This window comes from Cavia porcellus, unplaced genomic scaffold (assembly GCF_034190915.1).
Source record: "Cavia porcellus strain 051 isolate PalLab524CR breed Dunkin Hartley unplaced genomic scaffold, mCavPor4.1 scaffold_18, whole genome shotgun sequence".
NCBI classification, from domain to species: Eukaryota; Metazoa; Chordata; class Mammalia; order Rodentia; family Caviidae; genus Cavia; species Cavia porcellus.
The window spans coordinates 50,259,484-50,284,118 of NW_026947501.1; the positions used below are offsets into that span (position 1 = coordinate 50,259,484).

General features: G+C 52.0%; 1 protein-coding gene across 4 annotated transcripts in view; it reads right to left on the minus strand.

Moving 5' to 3' along the window:
- The window catches only part of Npas2 (neuronal PAS domain protein 2), a 134,462-nt gene that overhangs the window by 21,408 nt on the left and 88,419 nt on the right, over nt 1-24,635 (minus strand). For all 4 annotated transcript variants that reach the window (XM_063229832.1, XM_013154341.2, XM_063229833.1 and 1 more), the window contains 4 exons: nt 19,938-20,027; nt 12,463-12,583; nt 11,360-11,473; nt 453-571 (listed from right to left, as the gene is read on the minus strand). In XM_063229832.1, coding sequence (XP_063085902.1) covers nt 453-571; nt 11,360-11,473; nt 12,463-12,583; nt 19,938-20,027 — 444 coding nt within the window. The remainder of the gene's footprint in view (nt 1-452; nt 572-11,359; nt 11,474-12,462; nt 12,584-19,937; nt 20,028-24,635) is intronic.

A 24,635-nucleotide genomic window follows, 5' to 3' on the forward strand; every position in this document is an offset into this window, starting at 1 on the left:
CGTCATCCATAGCTAATTTCGGTATTAGCTAGTACTAAATTTACTTCCTAGGCTGGGGGAAGATACCTAGGAGCCAGCATGTCACACCACTCCCTTCCCATTTTCTGGAAGTGTGGCACACACAGGAAACAGCTTTTCATCTGAATGAGTCACTCGGTTAACTCTCCACACTCATGCCAGAGAGTGAAGCAGTGGCCTAAGAGGAGGACGAGGAATGCTCTGTTTCTGGACACTCAGAGTTCACCCAGGCTTCGAGCGTCAGGGCTTGGAGCATGGAGAGCTCCGGGCACCCAGCACCTCTGCAGGCTGAGCTGCCTTCAAATAAAAGAGCAGGAAACCCAGGCAGGGGACAGGGCAGGTGTGGCTGGCACAGAAACGATCACAACAGGGTACTTCTCTCCCATGACAGAAAATGAATGCCAGAATCAGATGTGGCCCTGCAGCAGACTCACCTTTAAGAACTGCGGCGTTGCCAGCCGGACGGTGGCGATGAAGCAGACCTCCTCTCCCAGTGGCAGCCGGCAGGGTCTGGACAGGGTGTTGTCAAAGCCGTTACAAGAGGGGCTAGGCACTGGGGGTGGGGACACATAGGTTAGACCTGCTGGGTACTGCAGCCGTCAACTCCTCCCGGTATGGGGACAAGCCAGACCCTGCTCCCGGGGCTACAGGGACGCTGGGTGATCAGATTTAGCTTTCTACCAAGACTTCTTAGGGTAAGAGGTGCGTTGCTGTGAATGCCTCACTGTGACTCCACTGACGCCCCAGCCTTGCCACTTTCTGCAGCAGCTCCGGAGTCCTCTTTCCTGTGTGTCACTACGAGATGGCACCGGAAGTGCAGTGAGCACTATGGTCGCCTGTTGCCCACAGGAAAGACAGCTCGAGACAGCACGGTGCTGTGTCCTCGTTCACCTCACTCAGGTCCCTGGGCGCTGGGCGGCCTCCGCATCCCCAGTCTCAGAATGAGCGGGAGAGGTCAGTGCTGTGCACCGATTCAGGACTTCAAGGCAGCCTCGAGGACGTGGCTAAAGGAGCTCACTATGGAGGACGTCCAGAGCTGCTGCAGAATGTGGCAGGGGCGTGGGAACAAGTGTGTGTGAAGCCAGGGGGACGATTCTGGGAGGTTAGTGGTAACGGAAAAAAATTTTAAACTGTAAACATTTATTGCATTTAAAAAAAATATTTTGTCTATGAACCCATTTTACTCTTACAATCACTGGATGAGGTAGGTGGGGCTCCTGGGCTTCCGCCTTGGAACTTGGCCTCAGGAGCCCAGACTGATGTGGGCAGGGCTCAGCCTCTGAGAAGGTGGCCTTAGGATTCAGGGTGCTATAACTTGGACATAAAATGTCCCCAAGGCTTGTGTGATGAAGACCCAGTTTCAGGCTTGGCCCTCCAGGGAGGTAGGGAATTGTGAAGCGCTGAGCCAGAGGGGTGGTGTGAGGCCCTTGGGCCCTTGCCTGGCTGCAGCCCTCATCTCTCCTGCGCTCTCTTTCATGCCCTGCTGTGCAGGGAACAACTGTGCAATGCCATGCACCCTCTGCCACAGCGCATGGACTTAAAGAACCCAGGGCAGTGGACCACAGATGGAAGCCACTGTGCGCCAAAATAAACCTTTCAAGTCGGCTGTCACAGGTATTTTGTATAGGCATCCCTAGAGGTACATGGTGTCCACACATCATACAAGAGACCAAGGCTGTTCCCGGGTGACCTCCTGTCCTTCCTCACAGTCTGGGAAGGCTTGATGGCCTACCCATTAGACATGAGGAAACAGAGACATAGAGAGGGCCTGGCAGTGAACTAAGGTCACTCGGAGTGGAAATAACGTGGCAGGGGACACAGTGAGTAGAACGGATTGGCTGGGGGTCAGGAAATTCTGCTGTCTTTGGGTGGAGCTTAGTGGGTGAGGAAAAGAGCCTGTGGCCTCCACATGTATGGAACCTTGGGCTCATGCGACCCATGCTCATGGGACCTCTGCCCTGGCTGCCTGTGCCCACCGACCGGGTCACTTGGAAAGCACAGGGGCTAGGCCAAGCAAGGCACTGTCTAATCCTCTGCAGGCCACCAGGAATCCATGCTACCTTCTTTTTTGAAATGTGGTTGATTACAGTTGGCCTTTCATTTCCAAGAGTTCTGCGTCTGCAGACGCTGGCAACTGCAGATGGGACATATTTGAAAAAGAGAAACTGCGGGGGCTGGGGATTTAGCTCAGCGGCATAAGCGCCTGCCTTGCAAGCAGGCAGTCGTGAGTTCAATCCCCAGTACCAATAAAAAAGGAAAAAGACAAAAAAAAAAAAAAAAAAAGAAACTGTAGGGCTTTTTTCCTCCTCATTATTCCCTAAACAATGCAGTACAGTGCCTTTTTACATAGCACCTGCACTGTGTGATAAGTCATCCAGAGGTGGTTTAACATATATGGAAGTGCCTAAGAGATATCACATCATTTGTGGAAGGGATCTGATGGCACTGGTGCTTTGGTACCCTGGGGGCCGAGAACCCCTCTCCCGTGAACTGGGAGGCCTGTACACACTCAACTCACAGATTTAAATGCAGTTTCATTTTTTAATCTCGAGTGTCAGAAAACTAAACACATTAGATGCAAGACTGTCTTTATATTTTAGCTCTCTGATCTTCTTTATTTTATGTTTACAGGTCCCAAAATGATTCCATAATGTGATCATCTCTCTGCTAAATTCATCAGACCACACATATTCCCTGAATTCATTCACGCAAATACCAATAAATATAAAGTGGGTAAAATCAAAAAAAAAATAGTGGCCTCTAGAGAGTTTACATCTGTCATTGTTGACTTGGACTGCTGAAGATTAATTTGTAGGGCGAGCCAAGACATTTATCAAGGGAAAGGAAAACAATTCCACATAAGGGAAGGGCCTGCAGATGTGAACATCTGTGTCATTACCAAAAGCCATTTTTAAAGTTTCCCAGATGTGAAATACCCTCTGCTCGAATCTCAGAGACATTACCCGGCCAGATAATGATGAAGTCTCCTGACAATCCTGGAATACCCAGACCTTCCAAGCAAACCTCTGAAGACTGTGGGAATTTAAGAGAAAGCCCCGAACTGTCTCTGCACTGTGTGGGGTGATCGACCCTTCGCCCACCACTTCAGGGGCTCCATGACCGGGGCTTCCTGCTGATTTGTAGCACAGGAGAAGGGTGATGACATGGGAGCTCCAGCTGCCTCTCTCTTCTACTCTAGAGGCGCAGAGACAGGACTGCACTGTGGTCACTGCTTATGCTCAGCCTGGCCTCCTGCTGGGGTCATTTATCTGTTGTTTTGTAACTTCAAATGCTTCAAAGATGAAAACACACCCGCAGAAGGGAAGGGAAGTTTCCTTATTGCTCGAAGCCTGCTCTGATCAGCTAGATGCTTCACAGATGGGTCCACACCCGGCCGGCTGCTTCTCTAACAAGGGAAGGGCCTTTCGAGTCTCAGGGCCTGACTCCGGCCACCAGACAGTAAATCGAGTGTGAATGTTTCAACCAAGGCCAAGGGGAAAACCCTGTGTGAACCGAGGGGAGGGAGCTGTGCCAAACACCTGGCCAGCTGCCTCTGAAAGGACTTTATCCATGGCTCGTGCATTGGTTAGGGTTCCAGAGTCACAGGCCGGGAGCAGACTGTGCCCCAAGACTCCATCGTTCTATTTAGCACTTGAAATGACTCTCTGGCACTTTGCATCCCAAGGTAGTTTAAAGCCATTAATTAAGGATTCAATTAGAAGTTGCAGCATAAGTAACAGAAAAATGTGTATTTATTGCTCCTGGCGCCCTTGGCCTCTCGGAAGGATTCACCACTAAACCCGGAGCAGATGCTAACTCCGACCCCTGACACACAGGGAAGGGATGCTTGCTGGCCACAGCTCCCCCACAGACTCTCCTCACTCAAAGCTAAAAGCTAAGTCGGTCGCCTTTCCCTGTGTCAGGTGGGATCACGGGAGGCTCTCTGTTCCCATCTCTGAGCGGTTGGTCTGCATACAGCAGGTGTTCAGCATGTGCCCACTGGGTGAATCTCGCACAGGAGGACCTTCTGCCTCACATCCAAACCACAGCATGAGGCTCGGCTCAGAAACACACTTCTGATCCTTGTGCTTGGGACCCCAAAACAGTCTGTTGTCTTGTGTGGTGTGAGGTGGTCCAATGGTGGAGGATGGTTCTGGGCTTCTGGCACCTCTGTCTCACCTGCCCTCCAGAAGCCCAAAGCCTGGTCAGGAGGAGGCCAGCCGGGGCAGGGCGGCTGCAGGCTCTGTGCCCTGCATTCTCCACATGCGTATGGAAACAGTACAGGTGCCTTTGGTGGCTCTCATGTGGGTGACAAGAGTGTCTTAGTTACCTTTTTCCTGGCTGAGACAAATGCCCAGCACCCAAAGTGAAAGGACAAGAGGGTTATTCCAGCTCAGGTCGCAGAGCTGAGCCCATAGTCAGTTGGCTCCAAGGCAGAGGGGCAACAGTCCGGGCAGGGCAGGGAGAAGGTGGCAGAAGCAGAGTCAGCAGCCTGGCTTCTTCCTTTATACCCATCAGGCTACAGGCCTGCTGACTGGACGGGGCTTCCCAGGTGGGGCTTCCACACCCGGACCCTTAATCCCAGCATCACACCCTTAGCCCATGTTCTCACACAGTTTAGTCCAGCCAGTTCCCAAAGCCTCTCCTTTGAGAGCATGAGGTTTTGGGGGATATCTGGATACAAGCCATAATGAGCAGCATGGGGTCTTCATATCAAAATGTCCCACAGATTTTCAAGTCCTGAGCTTTTCGTGACAGTCTCTCTTTTCAGATCCCCTGAAAGAGTTTTGCTTTGGGCTAGTGTTCTCAGGATCCCCAGGTTCTCTGGAGACCCAGGATGAATAAAACCTGCTTCATGGGGGTGCACCTGAGAGGCCAGCTTCCAATTCTGTTCCTCGACAAAGACGAGTCCTCAGTTGGTCCTGATGTGGGGACACCAGATGACTGCAGGGGCAGGGAGATCTCCATGGTGAAAGAACTTATTTCAGAAGTGGTCAGAAAGAAGGCACAAACAGAGGGCGACTGCAAATGTTAGCTAACAGCAAAGCACAGACAGTGAGATGGAGGGACTGGCCCTGTTCCACAGGCTCCAGGCTCAGCCATCAGACAAATAGATGTGCTCATCGGAGACAGCCTGCTGATGACAAGTACATTCCAACAGCTATGGAAAAGCAGACGAGTGACCTGTAAAAGTGAGGGCTTTCTCGGCGCTTTCCCTGGAAAAGGGAGCCATGAAAACGATAGGTGTCTGGAAAAGCTGGAATAATGAGTGCAGATGGAAGCTCCTAAATCCCAGCTATCACATGCATCGGACACACCCAAGCTAGAGTTCTGCCACTTTGAAGGGAAAAGGATTTCTGCGGAGTTGTTCTGTGTTAATCAAGTGCTTATTTCGGCCTCCTTCTTCCTGGCCTGGGCGCTGCCCTCCTCCCCGCCATTTGCTTCCCTCTTGGTTGCTTCCTGCCAGTTCTATTTAGCAGAGGGGAGCCATGTGGCAGAAAGGGTGAGAGCCACCCCAGAAGGCTGCACTTTGCTGTATGGAACAACAAATTACTCATAAGGGAAGCTACATGTCTTACAACTCTTCTTCCTCCTGGCATTCACTGAGTGTGTTGTTTCTTGAGGCAGGGTCTTGCTGTGGAGTTTGGGCTGGCTTTGTACTCACTGTGTAGCCCAGGCTGCACTGAACTTGCAGGGGTGGGTTAGTGGCACGCACCTCTGTCCCCCGGCTCCACTTGCCAAGAATGTGTAATGGCACTGAGGACTGTAATGGCATTGCCCATGTGCCTGCCAGAGGGCTATTGTGGACAGGGACATATCATTTGTATGCCAGCAAAGCTGACTTCCTAGAAGCCCTCATGGCGGCCCCCATGAGTACCTTGTGTGTGCTCTTCGTGCAGTTATGGGGCAGAAGTCAGTAGAAAGACACGGCTGACATGTGCTCACTGGTCCTCACTGCTCCATTTTAACACAGACCTTAGATAGCTGCACAGGGGATGGGACCCTTGGGAAAGAAGTCTGAGGCATGTGCAGTCTCATCTAGCAGTGGTGACTGCCATCAGGCAGGTCGAGCTGCTGTATGCGGTGTGGAGGGAACATTGTGTGGGGGGAATGCTCTGTGTTGGGAATGCTGTGTGAGGGGACACTGTGTGGGGGGGACACTGTGTGGAGAGGATGCTGTGTGGAGGGGACACTGCTTCCTTTTCGTCAGGACACTGTTGGAGATGGATGCACTGGACTTTCCTTAATCCAGATGTCCAAGTTCCAGTCTCTTCCCTGGGTGCTGTGCATGCTCCTGGACCTCTTAACTGAGACATCGCAATTAACTCGGCTCAGGGGAAAAACAAAACAGGAAAAAAGAAAGACAAGAAAAAAACTACCCAAGAACTTCAAAGCCATCAAGTAAGGCGAGCTACAGAAATCCCCGGGACACATGGAACTGAGTGCTAAAAGCGGAAAGGCCTCCACTCTGCCAGGCTGGCAAATCCGGCTGCACGGTTTGAAGCCAGCAGGGAAACGAGGGCAGGAGACTCTGCTCCTCTGGCGCACGGTTTCTGGAAAGCCAGGCGGAGTGTTTGCTGAGGGTGACCTATTTGGAGCCACCCCAGCCGCCTCTGCAGGGCTGCGCGCTGATCTCCAGAGGACACATGCTCAGATTCTCGTCTAGCAGAGGAGCGAGGTGAAAAGTGCAGCTCTGCTCGGGCTGGCGTGGATTCTGTGGACCCCCAAAGCACAGGCTGCCCCTCCAGCCTCTGGTAACTGCCCAGGTCTCCTCGGCAGAGCAAGGCCTCTCCCGACTCTTAGGTCTGGCTGGGGTTTCGGGCGGTTCCACGACTCCATGGCTCATTAGAAAAGTACAAAGACGGCTGGGGATTTGTCCAAGAGCACCTCTGTGCCGGCTCCCTCCTTTCCTCCCCTTTCCTCTCCTCCTGCCTTCCCTTCCTCCTCTCCCAACTACCCCCCAAGATATCAGTCCCAGGATGAGCCTATCGTGAACAAAGTTCTTTGTTTCCACTGTGTTCTCTGGGTCGATTGCTCACAGAGAGGATGGATGCACAGTCACCAATCCCAGCCAGGACCTTTCCTGAACTGGCGCACAAACTGTCCTCACAGAAGTGTGAGAGAGACAGACCACTTCTGATCCCACTTCCGGTCACTCAAAGCTCCCCGTGTTAAAGATCTAGGTTAAAAAAGTGAAATTAAACCAGGCTTGTAATCCCAGCACTTGCGAGGCTGAGGCAGGAGGATCACTGTGAGTTAGAGGCCAGCCTGGGCTACATAGTGAGGTCAAGGCCAGCCTGCACTGCATAGTGAGACCCTGCCTAAAAAACAAAACAAAACAAAAACAAAACAAAACAAAAAACTAAAGCAAAACAACTGAAGTCCTCTTCACTGCTGGGGGCAAGTGATGAATCCTAAGTGTTGCCTCAGTATCCTATTGAAGGGAAGGGGGTCCTATTGGGACAACAGTTGCATGGTCCTGGTGAACCTAGAAACTGAAAGGATTTTGCCCTAGATAGGATACTACAGCAGTGGGAGGTGGAACCAAGGGGCTTTACCTTGAGGTCGTCTATCCCACCCCTAGGCATTATCTGTGGCTTGAAATGAATTCCAATGGGCTACTTGTGCATCAGTAATGCCCTAAGGGCACCACCCCAGACCAAAGCTATATGTATGCCCCCCACAGCACGTGTCCAGCAGAGAAAGCCAGGCCCGGTGGTGATGGAGTTTCTCTCCACATCCTTAAAATAAAAGCTACTTTTACTTTATATTTTCTATCTTTATCTTACTTTATCTTTTCTATCTTTCTAGCCACGCCAAAAACTCAAAAACCCTATTAAAAACTTCCCATCCGAGAGGGTAGCATCATTGGCAAGGGCCAGGGTACTCCTGCCTCCCTTTCCCCACAAATGCCCACTGGCTCTGCCCCTGGCACCAGTTTTCAAGACTGGCAAATCCCTGAAGCTCCCTGGGCTAGCAGGGGAGCAGGTGGGATACACATCTCTGTTGATTCAAAACCTCGAGGACTCAGTCTCACGCCCTCTCTTCCCAGCCTTATGTCTGTGCATTTCTTGAAACTGATACATAAAAATTGCTCAGATTAAAACTGTGTGAGTCGGGTGTGGTGGTGCATGCTTATAATCCCAGCATTCCTCGAGGCTGAGGCAGGAGAATTTCAAGACTGAGCCTAGCCTGGGCAACTTAGTGACACTCTGTCTCAAAAAATTACATAAAATGCTGGAGACAGAGCTTGGGGCAAAGGCCCTGGGTTCAAGCCCCAGTACCGTGTGCACACCCACACACTGGGTTACACATCAGAAGGTGGCAATGTAATGGTCTTGCACCTGCACACACTGTGAGACGGTCAAACCAGTGAGTAAGTGCTCACCGCATCTTCACAGCGAGGACCTCTGGTATCTTTACCTCAGTGTTCAGGATGCAGAGTGATAGTGCTTTTCTACGGCCACTTTCCCTAGCGACAGAACACTGGACCGCACGTCTGTCCCGAGGCTGCCCGCCGCCAGGTGAGAGTGCCCCGCTTCAGGGTCCGAGGGCCCTGCCCACAGCTGCGCTCCTGCCCACACCTGCCGTCTCATTTTAGTTTCTGCAATACCACATGTTTAGCTTTCCATTTTCTAACTTCTAACATTGGGTGTTAAGCAGTTAACAGTTTTTTCTTTTAAAAGACACAATTTCCACACATCTTTCCAAGCAAACAAACCGGAAGTGAGAAGAAAGCCTTGCTAGGTAATAAATAAATACAACCCCACCCCAGGGATTCCAAACAGGAAGCCCGCCTGCTTCCTGCCTGCTTCTTCTCCATCCTTGAGGATGTGACACAGGACCGGCGCTTCAGAGGACTCCCTGGTAGCGTCTGCAGTGGAGCTGCAAAAACGTAAACTCACATAGGCTGTGCCTGCTGCCCACCAGCCAATCATGATGATTCTTTGAATTATGGCTGCGTGTTGTTGTCATGGGGACAGCTGGGAGACGAATCCCATAATGCCCACCACCTTTGCCCAGGGTCTGGCTGCTAGGCGTGAGTGGTGCCACCGAGCTGCCCCCAACCTCCACCTGCATTTTACTGGTCCGAGGCAGTGGTGCCTCACACTCAGCTTTTCCTGCAACTCTCACCACTGGCCACCTTCAGGACTCATCTTGCAAAACTGAAAGTCGACTCCTTGAACAACTACTTCCCCCTCTCCGGCCAGATCTGTCTCTGTGAATTTGATCATACTCTAATGACTGCTTCCTTGAAGCAGAACTAGACCTGGCACATGTCAATGAGCCTAAGGTTCTTCAAAGCATGTCCATGTTGGAGTGCTTGTTAGAATCACTTTCCTTATTGATGTTGAGTAATATTTCATGGTAAGGACATACCACACTTTATTTGTTCAACCCTGATGAACTCTTGGGTTGCTTCTCATTCATGGCTGCTGCAAATAATAATCCACAACACTTTGATTCAGACTCCCAGATGCCTGGGCCTTAGCACCTTCAGATCAAGGCCTATGGGTCTGAATTTTGGCAAGCTGCTGCAGCGTCTACAGGTAGGCTGTGGAAACATAAGTTCACACACTGCCTGGGGGTGTCTTGGCGTTGGGTCTTCCATGAGGCACCTCTTAGGTCAGGCTCTCTAAGCGGGCATCCCAGGGGCCATCCTTCCCTTATTTGTGTGGTCCATTAAGCATCTGTCTTCTGAAATTGGGCCAGGCCTCTGGGGTGAGTGGGACTGGACATGGCCTGGCCATTGTTTTGCTTTGCCCAGATTTGGTGCCCTCTTTGGGAGGTGGACTTCCTACCCCTCTTGGTGCTTGGGCCTCTGGAGCCCTAGCGAGGCCTGTCTGCCTGGGCACCTCTCTTCAGGCAGAAGGCCAGCACCTGGCCTGAGCGTCACTCTGGGGGGCCTGTGCCTTTCAACATGGAGTGGACACTTTTTAAACCAAGCCTGTGCATTTACAGAGTGACACCAGGCCGGTCTGAGGTTGAGGGAAAGTCCTGCTTCATGGCGGCACTGGGACTTTGAGGCCAGCGCTGGGGAATTCTCCTGGGCTGTGGGGCTGAGTGACCGGGATAACAGATGCACGGGCGCAGCTCTGCACACGAGCAGAGGAAGCGGCAGCAGTGAATGCTGGTCTCACCTCCTCTGTCTCCCTCAGCTCCCTCCCTTCCTTTCTTGTTTCTGGCTTTTTTTTGAGACAGGATTGTGCTATATAGCCCAGGCTGGCCCCGAAGTCACGGCAGTCCTCCTACTTCAGCCTCCTGAGACTGGGGATGATAGGCACACGCCCAGCTCCCCTTCATTTCTGCAGTTCAGCTTTCGGTCTTTGTTTCCCTTTGGTATTTGTCTTTCTCCCTCTTTTCTCCCCTGCCTGTTCCCTGTCAACACTTTCTTTTATTTTGGCCTATCTTTGCCGTCAAAGCTATTTGTTTTGTGCTGTTTTGATGAATGCAGCAAACAAAATTCAGACTTTCTGTGCTTGGCCTGCAAGTGGCCTGGTTTCCGAATTCCTAGCATGAGCACTGCGTGTCCTTTGGCACGTGTGAATGGTACACAGGGACTTGGAAGCCTAGCTCCGAGTTCACGCTTCTGCAGTCAGAGTGTGGGTAACTAGTGACCTGCATAATTCTGAGTGGGAGACTTCACTGCCTGTGCCTGTGGGGTCTTGTAGCCACCCAGCCCGCAGGCCCCTGGCAAGCAGCCCCGCACCATGCATGAGGGCCGAAAGGCCACAAACCGGCTCAGTTACAGCGCTCACAGCAAAACTGGAAAGGGAAACGTAAAAACGTAAAAAGTGAGGTTACAGGCCAGTGTGTGATCCCAGCACTGGGCAGGCTGAGGCAGGAGGACTGCCATGAGTTCGAGGCCAGCCTGGGCTCCACAGTGAGTCCAAGGACAGCTGGAACTGCATAGCAAGATCCTGTCTCAAGAAAACAAACCAATGGACAAATAAACAACACAAAAGGAAGCAAGGTTATAGATTTCCATGTCACCGTGAAGGCCTCTTTGGTAGTGTGTGGCTGGGCCTGTTTTTATTAGCTGTAAGCTGTTTCTCACAGTAGGGTTCTTTCATTAGCTTGGAAATAGACGGGTCCCATGCAGCTTGGGCGACTGCACATGCCAGCAGAGACAGGTGTGGAAGTGTGTTCCTCCCCAGTGAGGGTGCATGGGGAGCACGAGAAACACGTCTCGGAGCAGGAAAATCCAAATGTAAACATCATACGTGCACATTCGCCCTCCTCCCCCACCCATCCTCCTCCCCTGTGATTCTCCGGTCCTCAAATACACTTTCACATGATAAAAAAGACACTATCGAAATTATAGGACAATTAAACTTACCATTGTTGTAAGAGCGAAAATTTCCTACAAATTTTATGTATTCATAAGTTGGAAATTCCTTTGGGTTCAAGCTGCCTCTGAGAAGGTGGCAATAAAACTCTAAATCGTTGTCAGCTGGGCCGTTACGGGGAGAAGAGGAGAGAAGGGAGAGGAACATTACCCAGACTGCAGACTGAACCCGCCCCTGCACACCCCGGCAGCCCGGGTACAGCCTGGCCTGCAGGTTTCTCTCAGGACCCGCTGACTTCCGACCTTGGCTTCTCACCTTTGCAGCAGCATTTTAAAAATTTTTTCCATAGCTCATGCATTCTGTGTTCTATACTTGCACCCAATTAGGCTTGATTTGCTCACAGATGTCTGTGGTGGGTGATGTGGGCAGGGATTAGTTCCGGCTGTTTCCTAGGGTATGTTAAAATAAAGCTGCCCATAGAGAGCCCTTCCCTTAATTTAGTCTTTTGACTTTGCTCTGAAGTCAAATCAGATATACGACAGGGCAAATTATTCATGGGAAACAGATTGGGGCCTGAAAACAGCCCAGCGTCCTTGCTCTGCCTGCGACACTCCCTGCTTCACTGAGCAACACGGTTCACTGACACGAAGGCTGCCTCCTCAGCAGGCCACCAGATATTTGGATAAAGACTTCAAGCACCGGTAAAACTGAAGAGGAACATAAATAACCAGATGGCAGCCTCAGGAGGACAGAACTGGAGTTCCTGGCCTAATTATTCAATCATCAGTCAGCTACTTGGTGTTACACAAACGTAGCATTTTAGGGTTCCCGGAAATAGCTAACTTATTTTTCACTGATTCTCAGGCTGTTTATCACTAAAAGCCTTTAATGGAAAAAAAGAGTCTCATCATACATGCAAAACAAGTCATTATCCTTAAACTCCACACTTTCAAATTTTCCAAATAAAAGCTGAATGCCTTACGTATTCTGAGCTCCCGTTTTAGCTCTGAACCTAAAATACAGCCTGAACGATCTTGGAAATGTTCTGAGTCACGGGGAAAATTAGCCCTCCCTGCTTAATTCATCCTAGCTTCTTTCAGAAGTAGAACCCTTGTCTGTTTAGATCTGGTAAACCCCTCGACGTGCAGCTTACATTTTAGGAACTCCGGGGAGGGGGCCTCGTTCAGAAGCATAGGAGAGGAGAGCATTTTATAAACTTCAGAATGCTCCTGTTCCGGGAGGAAATTCAACAAATTCTGGTCCATGACGTCCGACTGTAAATGAAAAGAAAGAGCGAAAGTGCCCATCCCACGGAAAGGACTGATGGAAGTGAGGGTAAAACCGGCACGTGCTGGGCAGCTCAGGACCGTTTCTGAAACAGGAAGCCTGAGATCCGAATCTGAATCCTGAACAGAATCTACAAGGTTTTCCAAGGTCAGAGGCAGGGCACTGGAGCCAGAGTCACATGTCTGAGGCCCTCGGGCCCTTCCCCAGCACCTTGAAACAAGTCAGTAAAATAGAAACACAAATACAAGGATTTATAGCTGTGCCTGGTCCTCTTGGCTGCTTCAGAGTCTCACCCTCGACACAGCCAGTGGCTGTCACCCACTACTGCTTCGGGGATAATGACAAGAAGCAGGTTTACACCCATCCAGCAAACACACGCTTCCCCTCCCAAACATTTTTAGTCTATGGTTGGTTGAGTCTCTGGATGGGGAACCGGGGGACAGAGGGGGTCTCCTGTACTTGCTCAAGTGCTTCCAAGAACTCAGGGCCGAGCCTGACAGGCACAGGACAACAGAGACCCCGCTGGCTACAGGAGCCCCGCATTCCCTGGGGGGGTGGAGGTTGAGCCCCCAGAGCTGCCAAGCGCTCATCCGAGTGCATGCAAGAGTCCCTTCCTCGACCTTCAGGGCCGCACTGGGCATCTACTGCTTTCTTGAAGGTGGCCAGTGGGTGCAGCTGCCCTTTTTCCCTCAACGCCTGGACACAGGTAAACCAAGAAAATGAGACAGAATCTGGACACAGTGCTGCCCCAGAGGAGAGGGATGGGCTCTGACCAGAGCTGGGCAGGGGCCTCTGGCTACCTGAGGCCAAAGAACTTAAGTTTCCTTTTCATTTAATTTACACTGAAATCTGAGTAGCCATGTGTGGCTGGCAGCTACCATCCCAGAGAGGACAGAGAGGACTCACTATGGAGAGGGGAGACAGGCGTGTCGCTCCCTGCCTCAGTTTCTTTCAGCAGACTTAAATGCCCCCACAAGCTTCAAACACCACCCGTATACACTCAGATGCTTGGGTTCAACTCTGAGTCACACATGGCCCCTATGTCACTGCTGATCCCATGCATACCCTCTCTGTATCCCAGGTCCCCATCTGTAACGGTGGCATGGTGATCAGTCCACTGGCTACGATCCACACCATACCCGCAGGGGGCACCCTTGGCTCCTCTCTCCCACCCTGTCCCCTCTCCACCTGGTCTGTTTCCATGGCTCTGCTCCTGTGGGGACCACAGCCCCCCACACCTCCTCCCTCCCCTCCACTGTCACAGCTGCAGCTGGCTGCTGAGCCCGAAAGCAGCCCCTCTGCCGGGACAGCGGCAGCCTCAGAGTCGGAGGGCAGCCCCATCACCTCAACGCGATGTTCAGGTACCGGCTCCGCCAGTGATAAGTGGCCCAGGGTCTTCATTCTGAGCTGTATCCTCAGCCCATTTTTTTTTTTTTTTTTGTCTTTTTCCTTTTTATCGGTACCGGGGATCGAACTCACGACTGCCTGCTTGCAAGGCAGGTACTTATGCCGCTGAGCTAAATCCGCAGCCCCCCCCCCTTTTTTATGTTCTTAAATCTGACCAATTTGCTAGTTTGCTAATTTGCCCCGGCTGAGCTCAAACTTGTAATCCTCCTGACTCAGCCTCCCAGATTGCTGGGGTTGCAGGCTGTGCCACTATGCCGGGCTCTGCAGTGGCATTTTCTTGTTCCCCAATGAGCTGACTTGTGTCTCTGACTCTTCACTCCTGAGCCTCGAGTACCTAGTGTCCCTGATGTCCTCAGGATGACTTTGGTCATCAAGGGCAGTGACTGGCTGAGAAAGGCAAGGCCAGCAAAGCACGGCTCTCACCCAGCGGTGCGGAGGGGGCTGCGTTGTCTGCTGGGTGGGGAGGGGCTCCTGAGGACGGATTCCCAGAGGGAGGAGCCTTGGGCGGGGTGTCAGGGACCGTGTGCTCTTTGACTTAGGGCAGTTACAGTGAGGAGCAGCTTCACTGGGCTTTAGGGTGATTCCACAAAGGTCTGATGAGAGGCCCGGGGAGCCAGGCTAGAGACCACAGGGAGAACGAGACAGTCAGGAGCAGGCGGAGTAAGCACAGTTCCAGCTTCTATCCAGACATCTCCCTGAAACCTTGGGCACCCCAGGGGGGCTCTTGGGAGACAACTGCATTATGGGCATTTCCGGCTGGTTTGCTGCTGGGAAATGGGGTCTGGCTGGGAAGAGGCAGTCACCGGGGGTGTGGCCTGGAAGGGGGTACCCCCACCCTGCTCCCTTCTTTCCCTGCTTCCTGCCACTGGGACACCTGCAGCTTCTCTTCTGACACTGCCTCTTGCAATACCACCCTGCCTTGGAGCCACCCAAGCATGCACTGAACCTCTACAAACTGTGAACTGAAACAAACCTTTCTTCCTTCTTGTTGTGGGTGTCAGGTATTTGGTCTCAGAGACGAGAAAGTGACTGAGACAAGAACAGAGTCCAAAGCAGTCATCATCACACACTCCAACCAGTACCATGCAGGGCTCTGAAGTGCCAGGCGCTGCTTGGGTAGCACAGAGCCAGCAAAGCCCTGGACACCTGGCCTCAGCATCTCTGGGGGTGAGGATGGGCCACAGTGACTGGTGGGCAGGAGAAGGGAGGAGGCCCAGGCTGATTTAGCCGGGAGGGGTGTGTGCAGTTATCTCCATGGACAACTCTAGCGATCCCATCACAGCTCAGCCTGCTTCTCCACCTTCCTTTTGAGCCCTTGATTTTAAGCCCATTTCTTCTAGCTTTTTTAGCAGTTGACTAATGTTCTAGGATGACAGTTGGCTTCCTTCTTAAAGAGATTTCAGACACTAGCTGATAACTAAATCGCTCCAAGGTCTTTTCTTGCAGGCTGCAGTGGAGGCTGCTTCCCCAAGGGGGGCAGCAGGGAACGAGGCTGGAGGCCCCTTGGCCTGGTGGCCCCTGGAAGGCAGCTGTGCGCAGGTAAGTTAATCCACAGGGCCCAGAACCATGCTTGGCTCCAGTCTGACTATTCTGCCACTTCTTCGTGCTGAAAACTGCCACATACAGTGACAAACTGGCAGTTTAAACCCTAGTGCTGATCGGAGCATAACTGACATCTGCAGCTGAACTGTTCCTTGAATGAGCTGAGCTCTGTTGAGTAACAGCAATTATGGGCATGGGGTGGGGCGGTGCCACCTGCAGCAGCTGTGTCAGTATCAGCAGCTTTGCTCACCTGTCCCAGGCTCAGGAGGAGGCTTGGTCCTCAGCTGTCCCAGGCTGCAGTATGCAGGAGCCAGCCCTCTGCCCAGTTGGCCTAGGCAGCCCGCCCTGCTTCCGTACCATCCCTCCACATTTCCCCCATGTGGAGCCTCGGTTCCCCAAGCAGGAGCCGCCAACCAGCAACACCAGGTCAAGGGCACCAGCAGGGGAAGGGGGCTGTAACAGAAGCCCAGGGAAGGCCAGGTGCAACAGTGCGTGCCTGCGATCCCAGCAGTCTGGGAAGCTGAGGCAGGAGGATGGTACGTTGGAGCTCACCCTGAGCAATTTAGAGACACCCTCTCCCAACACAAAAAATAAAAAAGGGCTGGAGGTGCAGCTCAGTGAGAGGATCCTGGGTTCTGTTTTCAGTACACCACACCCACACACACACACACACACACACACACACACACACACACAGAGGCACACAAAAACAGGGTATCTGGGTGGACACTCAGTCCTGGAAGGTTCCCGAGGGGCCAGCAGTTCTCTAGAGTCAGTTTGCTAAGCAATGCTTGCGATGCCCATTGGGAACGACAGGGACCCGAGACTTCCCCTGGGTTGGGGGCAGAGACTGCAGCACACTCCTGTGGTGGAATCTAACACAGGAGAGCTCTGCACTGTGAGGGAACTGGGACCATGGCATGGGGTGTCGGGAGGTGGGCGAATCTCATCAACAGGCTGGGCATAGGAGCGGTCCCAAGGGCATCTCCGCGATGGAAGAGGACTTCTGTGGTGCTAGGCAAAGCACCCCTAATGCAAAAACCCACCATCCAGAGCTTCTGGAGGTGGGCTCAATGCTACAAGGGGAAGATTCCACAGCAGGAAGCTGCTACATGCACAAAATTCTTAAAGGTAGTATACAGAGTGCGTGTGCAGGCTGTACGTGTGCAGGCTGTGTGTGTGCAAGCTGTGAGTGTGCAAGGTGTCTAGGAAACATAAACGCATTTTGTGTGGAGATATGGGTGCCACCCCCAAGGTAGCTCATGATGCAAATGTAGGCAAACATCCTGGTAGCTGAGGAATCCCAAATCTAAAACACTTCTGGTTCAGAGCACTTTGGATAAGGGATATTTAGACCCCTCGTAAATTACAGCTTGGTGATTAGCTTAAAGTTGGTAAAATGACAAAGACAGACGATTTTAAAAATCAGGAAAACAGATCCCCCTGTCAGTGGCAGGAGCATGGAGGTAGAAGATAATGGGAAAAAGTGGAGGTGAACCTCCACGGTCTCTGCCCTGTTTATTTTTCTTTTTAATCTTCCTTTTCTCTGCCCTCCCCCCACCATGTACTGATGTAAGGCCTTTGTATACTGAGAAACACTCCTAATCCTTTTTAATTTTGTGATGGGAGTCCCACTAAGTTGCTAAGCTGCCCCGGTACTGGGCTCAAACTCTCACCCTCCTGCCTCCGCCCCCCAGAGTGCTGGGGTGAGACATGTGTGCCGCCATGCCCAGCTTGGCTCGCTTCTGCTTTCTAATCATAGTGATGATTTGCCTGCTTGTTCTGTCTTAGCCATTAAATTAAATACTGCGCATGTTTTATGCACACATCTGAATGTATGTACATAAAAATCAGAAAGCATAAAAAAATCTGTGTAAAACTAGAGACCTGACCTGGACTCCTCTAATCCATGACACACGCGGCTAGTCCTGCCCTGCCCTGGAGCCACTGAGAAACACCTGGACCAGGCGGGGTCTTCAGCGGTAGGAGAAGGCTGGGGAGAGAAGGGCTGAGGGCTGTTTCTGTTTGTTTGTTTTGTTTTATTTTTGAGCCAGGTCTCACTATGTAGTTCTTGCTGTCCTTGAACTCACTTTGCAGCCCACAATGGCCTCAAACTCGAAGCAATCCTCCTGCCCCAGCCTCCTGAGGGCTGGGATTACAGGTGTATGCCATCACACCGAGCTCTGCATTTTACGGTAAGGTAAGCCACGGGCTCTGTCCTCCCTTTTCCGTGACCTGTTTCCCTGCTAGTCCCTGCCTGGCCTCAGATCCCCTCTGAGGTTGCCCTTTGTCCTCCAGGGAACTTTCCCAAGCCCTTTTGTGTATGTGTCCTGTGGCCTGCAGGTCTCTGCAAATGCTCCTACCGTAGGTCGCTTCCTTCTGGGGGACTTGGTCCATCCATGTGCCCACTTCTCACCACCACACTGTGTTGAGCCTGTGGCCCCCCAGACACACATGCACCCCTTGAGAGCATCCTCTTGCCTTGACCTCCCAGGTGCCCAGAAAGGCAGAGGAACAGTGCTGACTTGGCCCTAAAATCCCTCTCTGCTTTGAGTTAGTTTTCTTCCTTTTCCCTGTCAGATGAGCAGACAAAAGCTCTGAGGTCGCACAGGTAGGAATGTGGCCACACCTCAAGTGCTCTCATGGCTGAGGTTGCAATCACTGAGGAGGAAGGGGACCTCAGCCTGCTGCCACCCTGGGGTCCCTGTGGGGGTGATGCCCACAGGCCTGTGCTGCTTTCTGTCCTGTCCCGGATGGGTCCCTGACAGCCAGCCTGGTCCACACAGCCTGACCCCTGGCTCTCAGCCCCTCCTTTCTGTGGCCCACCCGCCGTCCTCCCCACTCTTCTCTGTCCCCTGGAGAATTCTGCGTGGCACCTCAGGACCCAGCTCTGGAGCCTCTGGAACTGAGTTCAGACTGCGGCCCAGTCCTATCTGGCTGGTTACTCTCTGTGCTGGCTGCTGTTTCCTCACCTGTACCAGGGGTGATGATCACCTCATGGGTCATGGGGAGGGTCCATAGGACAGCAAGTGTGACCTGGCCTCACAGCGCCAGGCACCTGCACAAGGCTTCAAATGCGGGAACAGGGACTATGCCCCCAGGGGTGCCTGGCGCACAGTAGGCGCACAGGAGGTGGAATCTCACAAAATGGAAAACCAGGAAGGAAAGGCAAACTTTTTTTTCCTCTCTCTAGCACCGGGGCTTGGATCCAGGGCTTTCACACTGCGCTATATCTCTGGCCATTTTTAATTCCTTACTATAAAACAAGGTCTCACTAAGTTGCTAAATTGCCTCCAATTTGCGGTCCTCCTGCCTCAGCCTTGTGGAGTGCTAGGATTACAGGTCAGCACCACAAAGCCCAGCCTGCAATTCCGTTTAAAACACAGCTGGCTCTGCAGGGAGGTGCTAGGCTCATCCTGAGGAATGAGTCAGTATCAACTGACACAGGCAGCACTGCTGAGCTCTGAGCTGGACCCCAGCTTGGCAGTGGGGTCTGGCAGGGATGGCTGGGCTGGGGGTGCCAGAGAGGGAGGAGAGAGCAGCTCATTGCTGTCACCCACCAGTGCTGTTCCTGGGATTGGGATCACGGGTGCTCATGGCCAGGCTCTGCAGGAAAACGTGATGGAATTGCAGGGGAAGGAAGCAGAAGGCAGGGCAGGAGCCTGTGAGGGACCCTTAGAGGTGGGTCCTCTGCTGTCCTGCTGGCTGTCTGTGAATTGGGGGTGTATGTGGAAAGGGGTAAGGTAGGGATGGAGAGAGGGAGGAGGGAGGTTGGAGGGAGGCAGGGGGTAAGCAGGCCAGGACATCTGTCCGCCAGGGCCTGTGACACCTCTAGCCTCCTCCATGGCTCACCCCAGCCTCCATGGCCCACCCTGGCTGCAGAGCCGCCTCCCCTCCCAGCCTGCTCCCCACATGTTCTTCCAAGCACAGGCCCGATGGTATGCTCCCAGGAACTGTCCCTGCCATGGAGGCCTTGCGACTATGCAGCATCACAACCTATCTGTGACCTTGGACACGGCTCCAGGTTTCCTGAGCTCACCCTAGTCCTGAGCCATCTCTCACCTCTTCCTCAGGTCCCCTTTCAGTTGACATGGGATATCTGGGGTCCTCTGAGTTCTGCCATGCTGTGACTCTCATGTCAGATGACAGGCTGTGCCCATGTCCCCACCAGGCTGGGCCTTGCTGAGCTCATGGTGTCATGCCTGTTCCAGGGTGTCACACCACTGCGCCTGCCTTTCATCAGAGACTCTGAGCGTGGCCCAGTCGGGTCCTCCAGGGCCCCCGGCTCCATGTCTTCCTGTCTCAGGAGACCCTGTAGCCCATAGCACCTCCCACCTAAAAGACCCCAGAAGATAACAATGTGCGCAGGAAAGCCGCTAGGGCGGGACTCACCGGCAGGTGCCCGAGGAGCGGCGTGATGCTGTCGGAGACGTACAGGATGCTGCCATCTGTCGTCACTGCGATGATGAAGCCGTCCAAAGCCTGCAGAAAATACAACATGGGAAGGTTCTTAGCAACACTTTTGTGGGGCTCACGACGCTAAAGCCAAGGACCCACTTTCTGACCTGGGCTTTGTTCTTTAATCCTCAGAGTATTTCCACGAATGGCCTCAGACCCCTCTGTCCTGCACGCAGGATGGTTTGCACAGAAATGCCCAGCCCAGAACAAATAGTTGCAAACACACTATAGGCTTGGTGGAAAAGCTAGGCCCTTGGTATCATAAATAAAATTTATCCATAGAAATTGCTTCAGTAGGTGCAGGACAGGAAGGCTGCTGTGCTGAAGCAGAAATCTCATCACCCCCCTGAGGACATCGGCGGTAGTGTACAGTCTCCTACCCTTACCCAAGATCATGTTGAGTTCAGTGGTGAGACCGAGTCAATGTCTTACAGACAGGGACCGTACCGTCGGCCGACGTGGACCCCTGCCTATGCTCACTGCCACAGGCAGCGGAGCCTCTGCAGGAGTTAACATTATCCTTGGCCTGGGAGGGGGTTTGTAACTCGGCTGGACATGTAAGTGCTCCTGAACGCCAGAGAAAACTCACTCAGGTTAAGCTATCTACCGAGCCCCTCTGTGTGCCAGCGGTAGTGTTCTGGGCATGTGCACTGTACATGGGTTAGTGTGGCCAAGGCGTCCTCATGCAGCAGGTGCTTTTGCCGTTTTCATTTTAGAATTTTTACTGGGATTTCTTCGAACTCTTTTTCCGTAAGACACCTCTTGAAGCTGCTTTCTGAAATTCAGATTCTAGCATTCAGCTGAGAAAGAGACTGTCCTGATGATGGGGAGCACCAGGGAGATGGATGGGATTAAACACGAAGCCGCCTCATCGGAAAGCCAGCCTGCTGGGGACAGCCCTGTGAGGACCCCTTGGTGGGGCGCTCAATGTGCGCCCATCACTGGTGCTTTTCTGACCCAATCCTGCAATATCATCTCCCTCAGGTCTGCAGAAAAGTAAAGTGGGTGCTTAGAGAAAGCTCCAGAAACATTTTGCTTGCCTTCCACTAGATCTTCTGGGTGTCACTGATGATATCCCTGGCCCAGGGGATGACACCTTTGCAGTTTGGAGGCTGTGACTGGACATGGGCCACTCGTTACAAATAAGGCACTGGGGTGACATGCTGTAGTGCGGGGGGGGGCTTCCACTAGGAAATCTAACGTGAGGCCAGGTTATCATTTTACACTGATGTACGTGAATCTTAAAAGGCAAAAGTGCATGAAAGCATGTTGCTTTAACCTCATCTTACAGATTGCATCACTGAGCTGGGTGTGGTGGTGCACACCTGTCATCCCATCATTGGGGAGGCTGAGGCAGGAGGGTAACTGGAAGCCGGCCTGAGCCACAGAGTGAGTTCAAGGCCAGGGTGAACTACATAGCAAGACCCTGTCTCAAGAAACAAACAAACAAACCAAACAGATTACAACAGCGGCTCTCAACTGGGGACGTCCAGTGATGTCTGCAGATATTTGTGGTTGTCATTACTGAAGCAGGTGGTGCCTCTACTGAGTAGAGGCCAGGGAAGATATAAGACAGCCCACAGTGCACAGCACACGCCCCTGTCCAAGAATAGAGTCCAAAATGTCCATCATGCCAAGGCCAAGACACTGGACTTGAACAAAAGAAGAGCTCTTCTGAGGTAGAAACCCATCAACTGGGCTTTTATTTATTTCTTTCTCAATTATTTTACTAAATTATATTCTTTTATTTTTGAATTTCAATAAATTCTTTTGTTTGTCTTTTGAGACAGGATCTCACTATGGTTTAGGCTGGCCTGGGGCCTAAAGCACAGGGTAACTTTAAACTCACGGTGATCCTCCTGCCTCACCTTCCCTAGTGCTGGGGTTACAGGTGCACACCACCAGGCCCAGATAGGAATTTTAACTGCTAACGTGAGAATATAAACACTGTATCTATTTATGAGATTCCATGTGACATTTCTTTCTTTTTTTTTTTTTTTTGTCTTTTTTCGTTTTTATCGGTACCAGGGATCGAACTCACGACTGCCTGCTTGCAAGGCAGGTGCTTATGCCGCTGAGCTAAATCCCCAGCCTCCAGCCATGTGACATTTCAATACTTGCACAGGTAGCACAACATGTAACTCTGGTTAAACTATCTGTCTCCTGAGATGGTTATCATGTCTTTAATGGCAAAATAATTCAAAATCCTTTCTCTTAGCTTTGCAAAATATACACATGCAGTATACAAGCATCTCCATAGTCAGCTTCTGGTGCAACAGTGCACGAGAACCCCCATCTCCCTTCTGGCTGTACCTCACTGTCCCTTGACTGTCCCCTTCCATCCCTCACTCTGGTCACCCCCATGCTGTTCTCTACTCTGCACCCCCAGCAGCCAAAAGATGTAAGGGATGGAGGACCATCAGTGATGTCAGCTTGACCTTTCTAGAAAAAGCAGATTGAAGGGATGGGAAAAACAGGAGTGCACAACGGCAAGCCCAGGTCCTCTTGAATTTGTCAAGCAAGTGGGTGTAAGAAGCTGGGTTTTTATGGACAGAAGCTCTTTTCTGTCCGATGGCTGGCGTATTCTGTGAAACGGATGAGAGCTGTTGGGGGGAGGATCTTATCCTGGCTCTGGAAGTCTGAGAGCAACTCCACCGTGGCTGCCACCCCACAGGTTAGGCAGGGACAGTCGTGGCCCGGAATTTTATGCCTGCACACAGCAGAGAGAAATAAAGCTCCCCTTCCCACAAGATCTCTGTGTCTGGTGCTCTTGAGATACCTCCAGACCAAGAGGACAGATAGACATGGCTCTTCTGGTTAGATTTGGCCAGCATGAGCTCTCCATGCACTGGAGCCAACTTGTTCACACACTGGGCCCTTCCACCTGGCCACGGGGGCTGGTGGGCAACCTGGGGTTTTTCTTCTTCCAAACTCCACAGCTGTGCGGGTCCTCCCGAGTCTGGTCTTGTGCCTTTCTAAGAGGTGAAGATAGGGGAAAGAAGGCTTCACACCAGAGGCACGGGGCTCCCTGGGGGCAGGATGGGTTTGCTCCCAAGTTCCATCCTTGTTGGGAAGAAGGGCTCTCTCCCGAGCCCTAGGATATGGCGTCTGTCCTCCTGACCTCTGGAACAGGATCCCTGAATCCCTGAGACTATGACCTCATTTGTGACGGGACCCTGGGGTGGGGGTGGGGGTCTCAGCCCACAGGGGAAGGGGACAGGGTGGACAGGACAGCCCTAGTCACTGACACCAGGTCTGTGTCTGTTGAAGAACAACAGGTAGGAGGAGCAACCTTGCCGGGCACCTGCTGGGGGATTACCAGCCCAGAGCTGGGATGCGCAGGCCGGAGGCCGCTGGCTGCTCAGAGCCAGTTCGCCTTTCCCCTGCATCCCCATGGCGTCTGCACTGAACAGCTGTGTGAAGACCGCAGAGACCATCCCTACAGATCTTGAAAATCTGTTTCTACAAATGCCAATCTTTTGAATCTTAGTCCGGCCCAGAAAAACATTCACATTTAACTTTATGAGAGCCTGGTTTCTTCAACTTCTTCTGCTACTTTAAAATTCATCGGATAAAGGCAAAAGGCTGTGGGTGCTATCAGTCTTAAAAAAGAATCTTGCTGCCAGGTGGTGATGTGTTCTAAGTACTTTTCCATGAGAATGGAAAGATAGATCAATGCACGTCAAGCAGCACAGGGATGCATTAATTCAACATTAGCACTCGCAAGCCTTTAAATTTAACATACTTAACATGCACTGCCTCTGCAGAAAGCTCTGTATTTTCTTTAAATATAGTTCCCATGTAGCGTTAAGTAGCTTTCATTTTATGCAAATGTTCATTAATGCATTTATATTTCATAATATTTGGACATCCTTATTCAGGCATTTTCTTATTCCAGGACTTTATGTTTTCGGCGGTATTTATATAAGCTGAAGTTCACATCAATCTGGTAAAGGTGCACAGATGAGATAGAGAAGGATCTCTGATTACCCTGCCTGGAACCACTCCCCGGCATGTGGCCAGTGATGCATGTTCTCCTGGCCCATCAACGCCAACCTCTGTCAACAGCCAGGCCAGGCAATGTCTGAAGTATTGTGTCCTCATGATCATATACGTGCCTTCTCAGGCCTCCTGCTGGAAGCTCTGTAGAGTGGCCTGCTCCCTGTCCCGAGGACTGGTGGACAATGCTGAGAGAGGCTGTTCGCCCTGAAGGCGAGGCTGCTCTGAACCTAACTCTGTAGGTAGAGTGGGCAGCAGAACCACAGGAAGGAACACAGCATCTTAGCCACTTGGATGGGATAGGCGCTCAAGGCACAAGCATGATTTTAATGGATTTGTATTCCAATGTTTCTGTGAAGGGGAAAATACAACCCCTGAACCCTAAAGTGGAGACTCTGGGATGAACGGCAAGTGGGGAACATACGGCTGCCCCTCCCTCCTTCCCTTCTGTTACTGCTTCTGCTCTGCCCCTCCCCATCATTGGGGCCCACAGAGCCCCTGTATCCACAGCCCATTCCGTTTGGGAATTGTGCTATCTCCTGGGACAGGAGCTGTTTGCAGCTCCTCACAGCCTTCTAAGGTCAAGGACTGTGGTTTCCTTTGGGCACAGGGCTTATCAGGGACAATTTAACT